General features: G+C 47.1%; 1 protein-coding gene across 1 annotated transcript in view; it reads right to left on the bottom strand.

The window, feature by feature from the left end:
• The window catches only part of RAB37 (RAB37, member RAS oncogene family), a 68,378-nt gene extending 51,026 nt beyond the window's left edge, over positions 1–17,352 (bottom strand). The window contains exon 1 of the mRNA XM_061392907.1: positions 16,793–17,352. Within this exon, the coding sequence (XP_061248891.1) occupies positions 16,793–16,864 (72 nt within the window). The 5' untranslated portion in view covers positions 16,865–17,352. The remainder of the gene's footprint in view (positions 1–16,792) is intronic.
• Positions 17,353–20,101: the final 2,749 nt, after the last annotated feature.

Consider the following 20,101-nt stretch of genomic DNA (forward strand, 5'->3'; position numbering starts at 1 on the left):
GGGATCTTAGCTTCCTGACCAGGGATGGAACCCCCACCCCCTGCCTTGGAAGGGGAAGAATTAAACACTGGGCCACCAGGGTGGTCCCTCACATATAAGAACTTTTTAGACCAGGAGGCACTGATATAGCAGTCAGGCTTTTATCTTACCAAGTAGGTGTATTCTTACCCAGTGTAACTGGAATTGTTAACGGTCTGTTTACTAGAAAAGTTGGTCCTATCAAGGAATCACACAAAAGATATATTCTTTCTCTAAATGCTTTCTTTAGCTCAAAATATCTAAATGTGTCATCATTGGCTATTAACAGTATCAGGATGTAGATCTAAGCCTTTTCTTTGCTGATGAATCTCCTGAAAAAGAAAAAGGGATTCATCGCCTTTTCTGCACAAACTACACACGTTGTCTGGTCCTGGCGTTTTGAGTTTCAGTTTCCCGGACATGGAGCAAGACATTGTGGATACTGATGAAGCAATCTGATTGCAAAATCCTTTTTCATTTTTATGCTTTCATTATGAATATTTTACAGTCTTCTCCCTCATTTCTAATTTGCTGTTAAAAAGTGATATGCTTTAATTGAGTCTTTCTAAAACACTCGATTTGTTTATTTATTTATAAAATTAAAAAAACTTTTTTGGTCGCACCGCACAGCCTGCAGGGTTATTGAACCAACCACGCCACTGCAGTGGAAGCTTGGGGTCTTAACCACTGGATTGCCAGGGAAGTCCCCTCAGTTTTGTAGAATAACTTTTTTTGTTTACACTCCCTGCCATTGGTCAATATTGTTTCTGTTTATACTCTTAATTTGTTTGTTCATGGATGAATTCATCAAATTGCATAATTATAATTCACAGGTATGACTGGCCTAAACAGGTTTGGGCTGGATGCAGCTGACTCTTGTTAAACACGTATCTCAATGGGTGATGCATGACGAACAGAAGCAAGAGAGCCTTCAAGAGAATCTACCCGTTGCCACAGGCACAAAGACAGTATTTTCACCAAGAGATTGAAAGGTGTTGGTTGCTGTAACAAGTTGGTTAAGAAAGGGATTGGTTTGGAACTTCCCTAGTGGTACAGTGGTTAAGACTTTGCACTTCCACTGCAGGATTCAGTCCCTGGGAGGGGAACTAATATTCACATGCCTTAGGGCACGGCCAAAAAAAAAAAAAAAGAATTAGTTAAGACAGTTTCTACTAAACCATCTGTTATGACCATAGTTTCATAAAAGAAAGGACATGTGAATGCCCCAAATCAGAACAGTAGGCGGTGCTTCCCACGAGGACAATTGGTGACTTTGGGCCAACATGGATTTATGCTCTGTCTGTATATAATCTCCTATGAATGGACTAATGCTTTGTCAAGGGCTGGTGCTCACATATGGACTAAGAATTGTCAGCCACTGATTTTGTCCACGTTATTCTCTAGACATGGATTCTCTCCTTCAGGTTCTAGTGTGGTCTGTGCAGTGTGCTAAATCGCTTCAGTCGTGTCTGACTCTCTGCGTCCCCGTGGACTGTAGTCCACAATGCTCCTCTGTCCATGGGGTTCTCCAGGCAAGAACACTCCAGGCAGTGTGTTGCCATGCCCTTCTCCAGGGGATCTTCCCGACCCAGGGATCAAACCTGCGTCTCTTATGTCTCCGGCACTGGCAGGCGGGCTCTTTACCACTAGCGCCACCTGGGAAGCTCAGCATCCCCCTAAAACCTCCTAGTAACTTATTCATCTGAACACTAAGGTTGTCACTCATGAGGGCCCTGTGACCTTACATCAGTAGGGAAAAGGGCCGCTCCAGTCCCTCAGATTCCCCTGCCCAGCATAAGCCCTTCCCTGAATAATCCACTGGGATAACAAACTTCCTGAGTGCGTGCAGTGCCAGCACCAATGAAAGGTGACCGGCTCACTGGTTTTACTGAAGAACCTCTAAGGACGGGTTCAGAGTTAGGGACGGGGTAAGACTGTTCCTGGGGCTTCTCTGATGGCTCAGATTGTAAAGAATCTACCTGCAATTCGGGAGATCTGGGTTTGATCCCTGGGTCAGGAAGATCCCCTGGAGAAGGCAATGGCTAACCACTCCAGTATTCTTGCCTGGAGAATCCCATGGACAGAGGAGCCTGGCGGGCTACGGTCTCTGGGGTCACAAAGAGTTGGACACGACTGAAATGACTAACACTTTCACTTTCAAGATTGTTCCTAAGGATCAGAAATAGAAAAGAGACATTCTGAACTCTTGTATGATAGAAAAGCCGCTCTTAGCAGAAAGGAGGGATGTCTTATCTTGTGTTCCAAAATAAAAACTCCACCCTGGGCACTTTCTGAAACCTCCCACATCCTCCCCATCACCCTTTCCATCTTCAGTCACAAACCCAGATACCCCCAGTTCCACTGTTTATTACCTTATTATTATCATTATCTTTGGCCATGACACAGAGCATGTGGGATCTTATGTCCCCAGCCAGAGATCACACCTGTGCCCCCTGCGATCAGAGCTTGGAATCTTAACCACTGGACTGCCAGGGAAATCCTTACCTCCATCAATTGTTTAAGTTTTATTGGGCAGAGGATGAGATGATTGGATGGCATCACCGACTCAGTGGACATGAATTTGAGCAAACTCCAGGAGATAGTGGAGGACAGAGAAGCCTGGCGTGCTGCAGTCCATGGCGTTGCAAAGTTGGACACAACTTAGTGACTGAACAACAAGTTTTAATGACATATTTGGTGCAGACTATATGTCTACATAAGACGTGTATTTGTTTTAAAGGATAGGGAAGCAAATACTCCCTATTCACCATCCTAGGGAAGAAATGGAGTGTTCCCACTGAAACCACCCAGCTCATTGTCTTTTGCTTCTTCCAAGGAAGACTGTGCTTGCCTGCGGTGGCTGTAAGCTTCTATCACAGCCCCTGACCCAGTCTCCTTGCCTTCATGTTAATTACCAAAGCCATCGGAGGAGCTGGTCTTCATTATGCAGCATTCTGTACTAAATTAACAAATCTACGCACAACCCTTCCTATCTTAATATGACTTTTCTCCCTCAATAAAGCTGGAAGCCAACGCCTGACTGTGACTTTATCCTCTTTAAGGATCTGGTGATGCTGGGAGGGCAGCCTCATCGTTTCCTTCCAGCATCCCCATGCAGAATGCTGCCCTCTGTCAGAGACGGTGAGGGTTTCTGTGACAAAGAAGCAGCAGGTCACAACCCCAGGTCTCACCCACGGTGCCCGGTGCCAGCCCACTGGTCACTGGAAGGAGTTGCAAAGTTCAGACGATGTAGTCATTTCAAAATTTCGCATTGCCTTTGCAAGATTAGTAATAGGCCACGAAAGCAGAAGGACTGAACGCTGGAGGCCCTTGTCCTCCCACTGAAACACCCTGATGCTTGTCGCATGGCAAACGAAAGTAGGGCCAGCGGAGAGATAACCCACCGAAAAATAGCTGAGACGTGAGAACAGAAGTGAAAGTGAAGGCGAGTGAAGGAGCTGCTTCCCTGGAGCCATCCTGGTGTCAGTAAATCTTGGTGTGCTTTCCTGTGGCTATTATCCTCCAGCTGGCTATTTAAATTGAAAAAAAAAATTGTTGAAGTACAGTTGGCTTACAGTGCTGTGTTACTTTCAGGTGTGATTTAGTTATATATATATATTCTTTTTCAGGTTCTTTATCATTATAGATTATTCTGACTCTTTGCGACTCCATGGACTGTAGCCCACCAGGCTCCTTCTCTGTCCATGGAATTCTCCAGGCAAGAATAGTGGAGTGGGTTGCCATTTCCTTCCCCAGGGGATCTTCCTGACCCAGGGATTGAACCTGGGTCTCCTGCATTGCAGGTAGATTCTTTACAGTCTGAGCCACCAGGGAAGACTTTATGGATTATTACAAGATATTGAATATAGTTCCCTGCACTGTATGGTAGGACCTGTTTATCTTTCGCAGTTGTGTTTTTATGGAGGCAAATCCCCAGGGGGTTATCGTTGCTTCTGGGTCCCAGTGAAGAGGACTCATTGCACCAGGCCTACTTTTCAATGGTGTCCGGGTAGCCCCGAGGTTGGGGTTCTGTCTTTTTCTTTCTTTTTGTGGCTGTACCACGTGGCATGTGGGATCTTAACTCCCCAGGCAGAGATCACCCCATGTGGTGGGAGCACAGAGTCTTACTTAACCACTGGCCCACCAGGGAAGCCCCAGGGTTCTGTCTGTTTCTTACTTCTTTGCGGGGTGGCCTTGCACAGTCACAGAATGTCTCCTGGGGTCTGTTCATCCCTCTGCCAGATGGTTTTTAACCAAAGGGCCACAGGCCCTCTAGCCTGTGATCTCAGAGCGACCGAAGTGACCTTCTGGTTCCCAGTGTGTGATAGCTTGGGCCTCGCTGACGTCTGTCCAGCCAACCCCAGCTGTCTCTGAGAGGTCCCCCAGGAGCTGCTGCACAGGCCCAGTGGAAGGCTCCTTCAAGGCTTTTTATGTCTTTAAAAAGCTGGCCCTGGGGAGGAATAGGGCTCACCTCCCGGCCACTTTGCCCAGAGCGCAAGGTCACCTTTCTCTGGCTCCTCACAGCTCATATGAAGCCAGGCATGGGGTGAGGCCAAAAGAAAGGAGGGCACATCCAGAGAACAGCTCAGGACTACTGCAGAGACCTAGGCTCAGACCCTGCAGGCGGCCCTATTTGACAGCAGCAATGGTTACAGATGTTGTGGGTCTCAGCACAAAATAAGAATATGGGGCTCCTTGTACAAAAATTGAGTCTCGAGATGGGGAGAGTATTAAACCAATACTAAACCAGCAGAGTATTGAGCCCATCATAGGGCCCTTCCAGGTGGGGCTGGTGTGATGGCCCAGGTGGCATGCCCATGAAGCTGGCCTCATTTGGCTCACTTTTCACCTGTTTTGTGAATCCATAGGCTGTTCACAGCTTACCCCGCCGCACCTCCTCCCCGCTGAAAAATCCAGGCTTCTTCACACCACCTGACTCTGACTCCAAAATGAGAAGGAAGAGCTTCCCTCCATTCCAGCCTGAGCGTCACCTCCTGCATCCTCATCCCCTGCCTCCCCCTGCCCCTGCACCCCTCTATCAGCCTCCTTCCTGGAAGGTTGGAAGTTGGGTCATCCTCCTCCACTGGAAAACCTACTCCCACCCTCAGGGTGAGGTCTGGCTCCACAGCCCCAATAAACCAGTCCCTTTAGAGGGTGACGTCAGTTCATTTCCTGAGTCTGGTCATTAAGAAACTGAGCTGGACTATTTAGTCTTCAGCAACAGCAAGAATGAGACACAACTAGCCCAGTTAGGTGGGAGAGTGACAAGTTCAGCTCATTTCTTTTTCAGTCCCTTCTTGCTAAAACACTGAAAAGCTCCTGTGGTCCAGCTGGGATTACCATAGGGGCATCTGTCATTGCATGATGAGCCCACAGCTAACGTCACCCCCATTCTCCCGGGAAAACACTCTCTTCCACCCTCCATCCCTAGGGCTTGGGTGGGACTGACCCCACCTCATGGGTGACATCGACCCATCTCAGCCCAATGAGCATTAGCTCTAGGACTTTTCACTTATTTACTTTTGCCTGCACTGTCTTCGTTGTTTTTGCATGGGCTTTCTCTAGTTGCAGCCAGCAGGGGCTGCACTTCATTGCGGTGCCCGGGCTTCTCACTGTAACAAGTGGCTTCTCTTGTTGCCGAGCACAGGCTCCAGGCTCCCGCGCTGGCTCAGGAGTTGCTCGAGGGCTTCCGTAGTTGTGGCTCGTGGACTCTGGAGTGAGTGCTCCATGGTTTGGCTCCAGGCTTAGTTGCTCTGCAGCATCTGAACTTCTGGACCAGGGGCTGGACCCACGTGCCCCGCACTGGCAGGCGGATTCCTAACCACTGAGCCACCAGGGAAGTCCAGGGCCTTGGCACTTCTGAGTTTGGATGTTTTTTTGACTTGGATCTTTAGAGATGCTGACGGAGGGGCACCAGTTTTGCTTCTCTGAGTCTGACTCTGCCGTGCTTGGATCATGCATCTTTGCTCTGGGCACATCTCAGAAGAAACCACCTCCTTTCTTGGATATTGGACTTGAAGAGATTCCTGTCTTGGGTGCCTGAAGCCATTCTGAGCTTCACAGGTGGGCTCGTTCCTGGAGCTGTGGATATTACAGCCCCTCAGATCAGTCACTGAATCAGGACCCCAAACTTGGCACCCCGAGATTGCCACAAGCATTTGACCTGGTCCTCTGATTTTTCCATCATGTGAGACGAGAGGTCCCCAAATTCAGGATGTCTTCATGGGCACCAATATCCGTGTGTCCATGTTGGGCTGAAGTCAGATATGGCCTGAGTCTTCTAAGCCAGCCCGCTGAGCCACCCAGCCTGCCTGACTCAGCTCCTTGGGGTGGGGAATGGATCTTGTTCCTGGGCTCTCAGGCACAAGTGGCACCCAGCAAATGTTCGCTGAATCGATTCTCAAGATTCTTAATCAAGCATATCCAGTTTCAAGGGGGGCATGTGGAATGGGACAGTGGTGGGGTATAAGGAAATGACCCCAATCCCCTTTTGTCTCTTTCTTGGTCTCACCCTTAAAACCCAGATCCCTAAGGCCCTGACGTGAGCCCTGAGCAGGACGGAGGCAGAGCTGCGGTCCACACCTGTGAGTGTCATGGGGATGATGAAGACTCCTGAAGAGGAAGCATCCCGCACCCCCGCCCTGGCCACCTTCCTCTCTCCCCACAACGAGCTCAAGTGCAGGGCATGCTCCAGCTCAGAGGCACGTGGTCCCTAAGGGGGTGCAGGAAACTGGGTATCTGGGGAGAATAGAGTGCCTGCCTGGCCTAGGTAACAGTTAAACACAGCCGAGGGAGGGAGAGATCAGAGAGGAGAGGACCCGAGGGTAGAAAGGGCCGAGGAAGCTGTAGATTGAGGCCATCCTTTCAGCCAGCAAACCGCATCATCCTGACATCGTTCAGCATCTGAGTTCTCCAAGTCTCCCTCTCTTTTATCTTCCCTGAATTTCATGCTTAGCAAACCATCCCCTGATTATAAGATGGCTTGACATCCAGGACAATACATCAGTTTTGTGAGTTTGATTAACACAAGCCTGCCTGGAGAGATGGATCCATTGGGTTTTTTTGTTTGTGTGTGTGCATGTTTTGGCTTTTATTTTTAATGCTTTTTTTTTTTTTTTGAAATGGATCCACTCTTGACTGAGTGAGAAAAACTGGGTCTCTGATCCTACAGAGCTGGGGCCATACACGGGACCCTGTCAGCACCCGAAAGTGATGACAATCTGTGACCCCCTCGGTGGAGTCCTTTGCCCTCTGCTGAATCCATCCATTTGCATTTCCAGCTTGCTGGGGTTTGAATCTAGGCTTTGCTACTGATTAGCTGTGTGACCTTAGGCAAGTTCCTTAATGTCTCTGTGCTTCAGTTTCCTCATCTGTAAAATGAGATTTGTTTAGGTTTGTTTAGGGTTGAAGGCTGTTAAGAGCTTAGCACAGGGCCTGGTTCATCTGTGCTTTGTAAGGCTCTGCTGTTGCTGTTTGAATTTCCGTAATGCCTACCTGCTGTGACCTTGAACAAGTAACTTTTTTTTTTCATCTGGCTTTTGTTTCCTTATTTATCACGTGGAACTAATAATACAACCTACTGGAAAAAGCGTGGGGCAAAGTAAAGTGTCATAGAATGTATTATAAGTTTTTTTTTTTTTTAACTACCATGCTCCACAAATGAACCGGGGGTTTATGTTTATCATTTATAATGAACAATTATTAGTCTCACGGGGTCCCTCTGGACCATACGCTGTCAGCTACAGACGGGCCCTTGCCATGCCTGCTTGCCGTCTACCTCCACAAAGATGAAATCAAGAGCTGCTGCAGCTGCTGACCTTTAACATCCCCTGAAGGAGTTCAGGGTGGAGAGCAGGAATGAGGCACTCTGTGCTCTGCGAAAACTGGCTAGACAGGTCTTCAGATATTATCAGAAGCCGATTTTATGAGCCCAATTCTTGTATGTCCTCATATCCAGAAAAGCACTAAAATCCTTCATCGTGATGACTGTTCCTCGTGACTAGTGAAGGCCTCATGAGACTAGTAGAAACCTTTTGGAAAAATATGTGCTTGATTTCATGTGTTCCCCCTTTGCCAACAAAGGCCCATATTGTCAAAGCTACTGTTTTTCCAGTAGTCATGTATGGATGTGACATAAAGATGGCTGAGCGCCGAAGAATTGATGCTTTCGAAATGTGGTGTCAGAGAAGACAGCAAGGAGATCAAACCAGTCAGTCCTAAAGGAAATCAATCCTGAATATTCTTTGCAAGGACTGATGCTGAAGCCGAAGCTGCTTTGGTCACCTGATTCAAAGAGTCGACTCATTGGAAAAGACCCTGATGCTGGGAAATATTGAGGGCAAGCGGAGAAGGGGGTGATAGAGGATAAGATGTTTGGGTGGCATCACCAACTTAATGGGCACAAGTTTGAAGACAGTGAAGGACTGGGAAGCCTGGCATGGTGAAGTCCATGGGATTGCAAAGAGTCAGACATGACTGAGCGACTGAACAGTCGCTTCCCCAAAAATCACATATACACTGACCTTTCCTCCCCTGCCTCTTTGGAGCAGCTTCTCAGAGCTATCTGAGGTGCTGTCTCCTGGGTGGAGTCCTCATTTTGTCCCCAATAAACTTAACTCGTAACAGTCATGTTGTGCTTTTTAAGTTGACAGTGCAGATGATTTTAATACTTAGTTCCTAGCCTAGTGAAACCTGAGAAGGGGACCAGAGAGGAGGGAAGAACGTGCGTAAAGAGGAGCTTTGGCACCGCTCCCCACAGAAGAGGGGGGTACCTCAGGGGCTGCAGGAGGCTCTGAGTCTGTACCAGCAGCTTCACTCCCTCCCAGAGGTTAAGAGGCTTCTCTGTGTGAAGCTGGGAGAGGCTGGAAGAAGTTGGTGCCAGTTCCTGACTGTCCCCTGAGGGTGTTGCTCTGATACAGGGCAGAGCTGCTTTTTAAAAAGCAGAGTTGCTGTTAGTGATGAGGTTGCAAATTCAAATGGCAGAGGGAGGAGGAGGGGAAAGGTTTGCTTTGCCTTTGAGAGGCAATAAAAGATAAGAACAGAAAATAAGAACGCCTCGTCACCGGTCCTGCCCGAGCCTTGTGAGTGTGTGTGTAGGGTGGGTGTTTCTGCTGGTGGTAACTGGGGGTAGGTAGACGGCTAGAAAGCCAAAGGAAACATCAAGACACAGAAAAGCATATCTACGGGGCTTACATAAGCACCAGTTATCAAAAAGATACCTTTATGTTAATGGGTAAACGTTGCTAAAAGCAGAAATGCAAATAAGAAGGGAGGGCGTAGACTTTGGCATCAAGGTCAGGGAAGCAAGGATCATTTGCTTGGGGAAGTCTGAGCTCTGCTTGTTTCAACAGTTACGTTATTTTCATGGCATCACTTAGGGGCTTCCCAGGTGGCGCAGTGGGTAAAGAATCCGCCTGCAATGCAGGAGATGCAGGGGACACAGGTTCGATTCCAGGGTCAGGAAGATCCCCTGCAGGAGGTCATGGCAACCCACTCCAGTATTCTTGCCCAGAGAATCCCATGGACAGAGGAGTCTGGCAGGTTACAGTCCATAGGGTTGCAAAGAGTCAGATACAACTGAAGGGACTGAGCAAGCAGCATTCAGGACCTCGATAACGTCATGAGTGGCACAAGGTCTGGAAGGCCTTGACGGGTGCAGTCAGGGGTTAAGGTGTCCAGATCTGTTGTTTGCTGCTGTCTTGGAGCTCTCTTAGCTGTCCCCCAGAAAGCTTCCTCTCCTGGCAGATGGGAGGGTGGTCCAGGGCTGTTCTAGTTGGGGAGGTGCATTACCTGAGCTCTCTGCCAGGTAGCAAAGAAGCTGTGATCTCCATCCTGCTTGCAATCTCCGGGGATTGTTCCTCTTGTCTGGGAGGAGGCTGGAAACAAGGAGCATTCTGGGAGACACTTAGAGCCACTTCACGTGTCTAGTTCCACAATCCTCTACCCTGCTGCTCACCTCTGGCTGTTTACTTTCAGCAAAGCTGGATTTCCTGCCCTGAAGATGAAGGGCAGTCCTTTCCCAGAGCAGCTCACGAGAGGATCACTAGCAGAGCAACACTAGTGAGTTTCAGATGTTTCCTCACAAACAGTCCCAGGAACTCTAAATTAGAGGGGAGAAGTGTTTGGAGTGGGAAGCCTGAGACTTTGGAAAATGACTTGGAGAGGTTGGGCAGAGTCATGATCATTTCCTGCTAAGCTTATCCAGGAGAACCAGCCAGCATCCCTCCCCAAGCCAGCTGGCTGGGCTGGGATCTGGGTGGGACTGACAGATTAGCCCAAGGAGTCCCAGATGGTCAGAGATTGTTAATGATGTAACACACACATCATTTGTTTATTGGAAGGTCTCCAGAGTGAGCAAGAGAGGAAAACAAGCAAATGGAAATATTCTACAAGGAGAGGAACAGCTGATCTTTCCAGGCTTTCTTGTTTGTTTCCGAGCTGAGACTGGAAATCAGTCAAGAGCTGGACCTAGTCTTCTTGCGCTTTCGTTTTTTTATATATTTTTTTCTTTTGCGTTTTCCTTTTCCATCTCTTCCTCCCTTCTCTTCCTTCTCCTTTCCCCTCTCTTTTCTTAAAACCACTTTATTGAGATGAGGAACTTTAAAAGTGAAATCTCTTCACCTACAGGGCATGGATTTTTCTGTGAAATCAGATTCTTTGACCACCAATTTGTGTTTCACTAACTTTGTTTGATGGGAAAAAATGTCCCCGAGGGATAAGGAATGGTTAGAAGGAGACAGATTAGCTGGTATGGTTTTTTTTGCTGATTGATTTGTCTTCCTCTGATAAAATTTTCTGATAGGGAAGGAAAATACCACTGAACCCAGACTGCTGTCTAGGGTGAATGGGTGGCGGCCTGTGGGAGGGAGGCTGGCTGGTGTATAGAGCTCTGCCTTTCTTAGATATTAATTCTCAAGCAGAGGCCATGAGCGAGAAGCCCCACATTGAGATTAGAAGTGACCATTTCTTTCTGAGTTACCTCCCTGTTCTCTTCCCAGACCTTTACTGGGGCACCTCTGAGGCTCTTCTAGCAATCTGTGTGCACGTTTCACAGGCCAGGGGCTCACTGAAGGTGGGGACTAGTTTTGGCGCGTGTGTGTCTGTGTGTGTGTGCCTGTGTGTGTGCATCCTTTATCACGCACATCATAGTTTCTTACCCTTTGGAAACGATCCATAAATGTTTGCTGAATGACTAGATGAGGCACGTGGACTGCTGAGGGAGATGAACGTACAAGAGGGATGTGAAAGTTCAGCCGAGAGAGGAGGGAGAGGAGGAGAGGTGACCTGCTTCCGTGTCCCACTCACGAAGGAGAGGTGTCGGGGGCAGAGTTAGAAGGAATGGGGATCCTGTAGGACAGGGACCTTTTGATTTTATTTCCCTAGTAATTCCATTTTTCCCCAATGAGGACCAGCCCTGCATGAATGGATGGACAGTCTATGTCTTTATGCCCCCCTTCCCCCTCCCCGGTTGCTGGTTTTGCTGAGGTGCTATAGAGGAGACTGACTTTAGCGTGTTAAATATTTGCTCCTCTTGAAACAAAACTGGCTTGCGGGTGTTCATCGTAGCACTGGGGATGGCGAGTTAGGAAGCGAGCTCTTGAACTGAAGTCTCTTTGTCCTGATTCACCAGCATCTGGGGCAAAAGCTGCCCCCTACTCTTTCCCCAGACTTCACAGTCAGGCTCTGGCACAGCAAGAGCCCAGCGTGGAGGGTTTCTGAGCCCCTAACTCACATTGCTGCCTTTGGTGGCTCCTGAGATTGTACTGGTAGCAAGAGAGGGCTGAGAGTTCTCTGATGGAAAGGGCAGCAGAGTTGTTTACATGTTTTAAATCATTTAGCTGCATCAAGTATTCAGATTTGTGAGAACAACAGCAACTCTATTTAAAATCTCCAAGCATATGATGGATGAACTCTGCTTCCAGGCAGTTCCCAGCTTCCAGCCCAGACTCAAGGAATATTCTGAGAGTTTCTCAGGCTCATTTGGTTCAGCCTTCACCTCTTGGGATGAGTTGAGTGCGGGGGCCATCCAAGGCTGATGATCCTTGGCGAATGTGTTTCAGATAAGTGAATTTTAATGAGAGGTCTCATTGCATCCGTTAGGGAAATTAAAATGGAGGACTTCAGGCTTCAGAAGCAGGGGAGCAGGCCTCTGACCCACCTGGACACACTACCTAGATTCCTGGCCTGCCTGCGGGCACAGCAAGTCAGGTGACACTTTAGATAAGAAAGGGAGTGAGTCTTGGAATCTCTTAAGTCCCTGAGGACCTGGCCAGAACTCCCCCACTTCTCCCCCTATCTAAGAAGTCTTATGACTTGCCAGGTGAAATAAACAGCATTGTAAAAGTTAAAGTTAAACAAGAGATGCATTTTTGCATACAAACTGATGATGAGATCAGTTTGGGATCTGGGATTATAAACAAGAGCCCCCCAAACTGCAGTTTGATGTCTTACCCATGGGCTGGACGCAGCACCTGGGTGCTGTGCGTGCTAAGTTGCTTCAGTCGTGTCCAGCGCTTTGTGACCCTGTGGACTGTAACCTGCCAGGCTCCTCTGTCCACGGGGTTCTCCAGGCAAGAGTACCGGAGTGGGTTGCCATGCCCTCCTCCAGGGGATCTTCCCGACCCGGGGATGGAACCCGAATGTCTTATGTCTCCCGCATTGGCAGGCAGGTTCATCCACTAGCGCCACCTGGGAAACCCCTTTCCCAGCTGGGATTCCAGGTTGCTGTCAGTGAGGGACTTGCCAGTGCTGTTCACGTCTGATTGAAGGCTGTGGGCCTGATTTGGTGATGAATAGACTGTTACCTTTGTCTGTTGTTTCTATTTCTTTTCTTTTAATGACAGCATATTGAAATTAAGTCAAATAACGCTCTATTAAATATTGGAATTGTTTATGTGTGTGTAACAAGCAGTTTCTTTTGTTAACAAATCCTTCAAACCTAAAAGTGAAAGTAAAACTTTTGGTGAAACAGTGCCCCATACCTCACCTCCCAGAGAAAAGAGATGCTCGCCTTAGGAAATCAGGGTTGCGATATTCACACAGAAGTCAGGAGCTTTGTGTAGGTGGCTGTGGGAGCTCAGTCCCTTGGGATCGTGTCTGTGAAATGTGTGTGTGTGTGTTTCTGTGTATGAGGCTGCTGCTTTTCTCATGAAGCTTCATCATGTTAGGTGAGACCCAACGTGACACCTACTGAAGTTGTTCTGGACCTCAAGATGGGTGTCCTAATAACAACCATTTATTGAATGTTTCTTATACACCTGATAAATAAATAAAGATATTACATTATGTTATCTAACATTTTCACTCAAAAAAAAAAAAAAAAAAAACCCTCAGCAAGCCAGGTATGATTATCCCTGTTTTATAGATAAGAAAAATAAGGCTCACAGATGTCTTTCAGAATCAAATCAAGGTCTGGTCTGATTCCAAGTCTGGGGTTTCTTTCCACCAAACAGCAGTATCTTTTCTCTGGCAGGTTTCTAGGACTATCCTACATAAAATTTAGCAGCTCTGTCAAAACATTAAATAATACTGCACCCTCTGAAAAGGTGACCTCTGGGGAGGAGGACGGGGGCAGTGTGTGGGAAAAATGTTGGGGGTGGTTTCTGGGAAGCTGGTAAGGTTCTTTTTGTTTTTAATTTGTTTTTTGGCTGCATCGCATGACATGTGAAATCTTAGCTCCCTGCCGAGGGATTGAACGCGTGCCCCTGCAATCGAAGTGCAGACTCCTTTTTCTTAAAACTTATTTATTTCTTTTTGACTGTGCCAGGTCTTCGCTGCTGTGCAGGCTTTTCTCCTGTTGCCACGAGTAGGGGCTACTCTCTGGTTGCGGTGTTCAGGCTTCTCACGCGGTGGCTTCTCCTGCTGGAGCACAGGCTCTATGGTGCATGGGCTGCACTCGCTGTGGTGTGTGGGCTCGGTAGTTGTGGCTGGAGGGCTCTAGAGCACAGGCTTAGTGGTTGCGGTGCACAGGCTTAGTTACTCCAAGGCATGTGGGATTTTCCTGGATCAGGGATCAAACCCTTGTCTCCTGCCCTGGCAGGCAGATTCCCTACTCCTGAGCCACCAGGGAAACCAGGAAGTGCAGATTCTTAACCACTGGATCTCCAAGGAAGTCCCAGTAATGTTCTATCTTCATTTTGGTAGTGGTTGCACAGAAGTGCTCACCCATCAGGGTACAGACATATGATTTGAGCTTTTCTTGTATGTGTTATTCTTCAATAAAATGTTTATTTAAAAAGAATCCTCCATAGCAATTAATGTTGGAAGGGAGCCCTCCCTCCTATGGTCAATTTGTTATAATGAACCAACAGGAATTCCTCGGACTCTGTTACATAGTCAAGTTTAAAATAATACAAGTATGTTGATACCCTGTCCCTTTACAAAAAGGTTTCTAAGTGGATCACAATAAAAAGTCATGTACAATAATGAAATGATACTAGGAGGAGGTGACCAGTATTATAGGAAAAGGAAAATTACTACCCACATATGTTACCCTGTTTGCTATCACAGAAGGTTGGCTTCTACCCTCAAGATGCTCACAACCAAGTTGAAGATACTGAGCATTTACTAGTGGTAAGTACACACCTCTCTTCAAATGTATTGGAACTTGTAGGAATAGGCTCCCTTCCAATTTGGTAATCAATAAACCCAAAGGAAGTGAACGTTCTCATGGGCTATAGCCTAGATTTCCTGTGTGGGTAACTGAGGTGGGAAAGACCATACGTGATCAATAATTTGGAAACTTGGATCACCAAGTCTTAAAGCTTTTTAAATGGATATTTATATCTTTATAGGAGGGTTTAAACTTGGAGAGACCCATATATCTAGTCACTAGGATGCTTTTGTAATTGATTTGTAATTATGTTCCCTTTTGTTTGCTTGCATTTTTGACTGAGGCTAGATTCACCACCTCTAAGAACACAGACCTTATTCTAGTTTATTTCAAACAGTGGTGGTTTTTAAACTTCCTGACTCAGGAAATTAAGCATTTTTCTTCTTCTCTATACCCTAGAGGTTCAGGGGCCTAAAGGGAGAAGTCACTGCACTCATCAAATCTATAGGCCCTCTTCTCTTTGTAGTTGGCTTTCTACAATTTGGTCAGAAATAGCCAGTGTGGCACCTGGCAGTTTGTGAAAGTTTAATGTGCATGTTTATTTTCTAGAGATCATGTTAAAATACATATTCAGATTCAGCAGGTCTGGGGTGGAGCCTGAGATGTCACATTTCTAACAAGCTCTAAGGTAACGTCAATGCTGCAGGTCCGTGAACTACACTTATAGAGAGAAAAGAATATTAGACTTTGAATCATAATTCCTGGCTTTTAGCACTTTTTCATTCATTACCTTGTTTTCTTGGACAAGTCACTTTACCGCTCCAGGTTTGAGTTTCCTCAAATATCAACTGTAGGCATGCATGGATGCTAGTAGCTTCAGTCGTGTTTAACTCTGTGTGACCCTAAGGACTGTAGCCCACCAGGCTCCTGTCCATGGGATTCTCCAGGCAAGAATACTGGAGTGGGTTGCCATGCCCTCTTCCAGGGGATCTTCCTGACCCAGGGATCAAACCCGCATCTCTTATGTTTCCTGCATTGGCGGGTGGGTTCTTTACCACGAACACCACCTGGGAAGGCCAACAAAGTATAGTACGGGACAAAAGTGGACGAGATTACTTCAAAGCTTACATTCATGGAATTTTCAGAGTGATACCTTGAGTAAAAAAATCTCCATGTATAGGACTATGTACTGCCTTTCAGGGACTAATAGATAAACTGGTGTTAACAAAGCAGGAAATAAAAGGGCTGAACGAAGAAGGCAGAGAAAGAGATGAGGAGCAATGGCGACTTCTTATGGCAAAATACATATTCTGCTTATGTACAGTGATTTAAACAAATATTTATTTATTTGGCTGCATCGGGTCTTAGTTGTGGATGCAGGGAACTTTAGTTACAGCTTGTGGGATCTAGTTCCCTGACCAGGGATCGAACCCAGGCCCCCTGCATTGGAAGTGTAGAGTATTAGCCACTGGACCACCAGGGAAGTCCTGACTGATGGGTTTGAATTGAAAAGTGTTGCCTAGAGAGAGGCTGCTACTTTTCCCCAACAATCCACTTCAAGAGGATGTTATTGATAATTTACATTACTGATAATTTAGTTATGTTACTGATAACTTAGTTATAAAAAATCTTGAATGAGAGAAGCAAGGGGTGAGTGTGAGCTATGAAATAAGCACTTTCAGGAAGTCATGAGTGAGTCCTGGCTGGAGGGCAGGTTTCCGGAGGTGCAGGGGAGTCTGGTTTGAAAACAACAGTTTACTTTTGCTGCACACCACTTCGATGTTTAATTTCAGCCAAGTTGGCCAGGAATTCGGGTATTTGACTGCAACTACCAGACTTAATGGAACTGGAGTTTGGGAGGCAAGGGTGGAAGAACAAATGTATCCTTCCACAAGGGTTATGGAACGCAAAAGTTCTTGAGGGTCACAGGGTTGAGAGTCAGGAGAGAGAATGTGAGAAAGGGACCCAAGTGATTTAAATGAATGAATGAAGCCCCTGACGATCTTAACCTCTGGCGGCGGCCCCTCCCCCGCGTACATGCATCTGTTTTAAGTAACAAACAGCGTCAAGCAGAAAGGATTCCCCAGGCTCACAGAAATGGTCTAGTTTCTCTTTAAGTTCCAAAGCCAAGTGAAGGGAAGAGAGAACTGATGACGGCGCCCTCGCCCAGGATTGAGATGGGAGCCGGGGTGGGGGGTGGGGGTGACCCGAGGAGATCCTTACCTTATGCAGGACGTGCTCATGGAAGTCAGGGCCGGCTCCCCCTTGGTAGGAGTCGAGTCTTTGCAGGTCCATGCCCGGCTTGGAGCCCGCTGTTCCCCGCTCTCCCAGCGCTCTGCGTCAGCTCCGTCCGGTCTCCTAGGGGTGCAGCAGGCTCGGGTCTAAGCCCCGCGGGCCGGCCGCATCCGGTTCAGCACTGAACAGCTCCCGCAGCCGCTGCGGCGCGGTACCCTGAGAGGAGGCGGCCTCTCGCTTCCGGGACCGCAGCGTTTCAGCACCAGGAACAGCGATACCGTCCCTGCGCGCCCAGGGCCAGAGTTCTGAGATCCCGTCCCCTGTCTCGTGACTCCAGGCTGTTGGGAGGGATGCAAGATTTCAGACTAGCCGGCAGTCCGTGCGAATCTCATTCAGCTACCGGATCCCGGGGTCTCAGCGCCCCGGCTGCATTCTCAGGGCATTGTGGTCCCGGGAGCTCTCCGTTCCTGATTTTTAGTTACCGAGCATCCCCGTCACACCACGCAGCTCAGCTCTCCTCCTGTGGTTGCAGAGGCGAAGCCCAGCGGCGCTGGAGCCACTTCTCTTTGATCTCTAGACAGTTCCCTACAGAATGTATGAGGTCAACAGATGAGGGCCCAGAGGGGTCCCTGAAGTTTCTGAAATAATTTGCACAATTCTGCTTACCTGCATTTCCCTACAGAGAGTGTCCAGAGCTTAAATTACACTCTCTAGGATGCATATGTTCCCCCTCCCCCAAACTTAAGAACACTTGTCTTGGGAAAGGCAGAAGGGTTTTTTGGTTCGGGCTCCAGAATTCGAATCATAACTCTGAAAATGATGGGCTTCCCTGGTGGCTCAGCTGGTAAAGAACCTGTCTGCAATGGGGGAGACCTGGGTTCGATCCCTGGGTTGGGAAGATCCCCTGGAGAAGGGAAAGGCTCCTCACTCCAGTATTCATTCAGGCCTGGAGAATTCCATGGACTGTATAGTCCATGGGGTCGAAAAGAGTTAGACATGGCTGATCGACTTAAGAACACTTGGCTTGGGTAAGGCAGAAGGGTTGCTTGGTTAAGGATAGGAGCTCCAGAGTTCAAATCATAACTCTGAAAACGATAAGCTGTATAACCTCGGCAAGTTACTTAACTTCCCCTAAGCATCCACGAAGTGGAAATAATAATTGTACCTACATCATGGTGTTGTTCTGAGGTTTTAATAAGTTTATTCACATAAAGAGCCTAGAACGGTGCCTGACATGTATTAGGAACTCAAAAAATGTTAGCTATTGTGTTTTCAGGACAAGGGGATGAGAACTCTGTCTACCTCTCCTAAACACTGGGAAAGTCCTGCTGCTGGGACCAGCAATTTGCAGACTTTTGTTACCACCTGAAAAAGTGAACATGAAGTTGACCCCTATGGGTACTGGGAGCTGAGAGGTGGTCTCAGAGGTTATCCTCATATGATGACTTGGGCATTCAGCAAACAACTACCTCATTAGACACAAATTCTATCACCACCAGCTTCTAGAGTCAATATAATATGGAAGGAAAGGGCCAGGCCTAAGATTAAAAGGGTGCATTTTACTTCTAGGTTTCAATTCCTTTTTTGGCTAGGTGGCTTTAACCAAACCACACAAGTCTTCTGGGATAGCTTATGTTTTCTCATCTGTAAAACAGGTGGAACAATTTGTGCCTATCTCATTGGGCTTTTGTGAGGAGTAAATGAGACAACTATGTGAAAATATTTCTTTCTTTGTAAACTGTAAAACCAACCAAAGAAACAGAAATTTTATTTCTGACCTATTTTTCTGGGCTTCATGCCTTCTGGACCTTTTTGTAACATTAACATAATAATTTTTGAAAACACCTTGTTCTCACAGAAATTACATTTTGGATTGGCATGTTTTTAATATTTGGAGCTGCTCAAGTGCCATTGGCAAGTATCTTTGTTACCTGAAAACTGGGTTTACCTCTTGGGGGAGTGTCTAACCAAAGACACAACCAAGCCAAAGGGTGGGAGAAGGAAGGGTTAATTACTTGCAGTAAGTAAGGAGAACACCAGGGGTCTTTCCCAAAGCAGTGTCTCCCCAAACAGCAAAATTGGGAAAGTTTTAAGCTAAGGGTGCCTGGGCTTCCCAGATGGCTCAGTGGTAAAGAATCTGCTTGCTGATGCAGGAGACATAGGAGATGTGAGTTGGATTTCTGGGTTGGGTTCTATCTCTGGATTGGGAAACTGCCCTGGAAGAGGAAATGGCAACCCACTTCAGTATTCTTGTCTGGGAAATCCCATGGACAGAGGAGCCTGGCAGGCTACAATCCATGGGGTCATAAAAGAGTCAGACATGACTTAGCAACTGAGCACAGCACAGCACAGCAGGGGTACATTTATATTCATGAAGGGGCTTGAGTAGAGGAGAATGCAGCATAGAATTGGGGCATAGACAGGGTCCAAGCTCTGCTGCTGCTGCTGCTAAGTCACTTCAGTCATGTCTGACTCTGTGCGACTCCATAGACGGCAGCCCACCAGGCTCCTCTGTCCATGGGATTTTCCAGGCAAGAGTACTGGCCAGGCTCTAGCTGACTGAAGACATAATGGTCAGCAAAGATCAGCATCATTATTCCTTAGGTTCCGGTTGGTTTGGTGGTTGATTGCTTTAGGGGGTTTGGATCTTGCAAAATAGCTCAAGAACATGCTTTAGGCTAACCTTACCTTCAAAACAGAACTGGCAGGTCTTCGTAACTGATAGTGTCTCTGATACGGTTAAGTTATCTCCCTGGGCTGGTAAGAGCTAATGTTTCTTACATTCTTTTTGCCCCTTGAAATCACTACCTACTAATGAGACTCATTCTGCAAGGGTACTGACTGTGGCCAGGCTTAGATCACAAAATAGCTTAGGATTAGAATGCCTTCTTTTTTATTTTTTAAAAAATTAATTAATTTATTTTAATTAGAGGCTAATTACTTTACAATGTGGTGGTGGTTTTTGCCATACACTGACATGAATAAGCCACGGGTGTACATGCTTCTCCCATCCCGAACCCCCCTCCCGCCTCCGTCCCCATCCCATCCTTCTGGGTTGTCCCAGTGCACTGGCTTTGAGTGCCCTGTTTCATACTTCGAACTTGGACTGGCGATCTGTTTCATATATGGTAATATACATGTTTCAATGCTATTCTCTCAAACCATCCCATCCTCGCCCTTTCCCACAGAATCCAAAAGACTGTTCTTTATATCTGTGTCTCTTTTGCTGTCTCACATATAGTGTCATCATTACCATCTTTCTAAATTCCATATATATGCATTCATATACTATATTGG

Source organism: Bos javanicus, chromosome 19 (genome assembly GCF_032452875.1).
Source record: "Bos javanicus breed banteng chromosome 19, ARS-OSU_banteng_1.0, whole genome shotgun sequence".
NCBI lineage: Eukaryota > Metazoa > Chordata > Mammalia > Artiodactyla > Bovidae > Bos > Bos javanicus.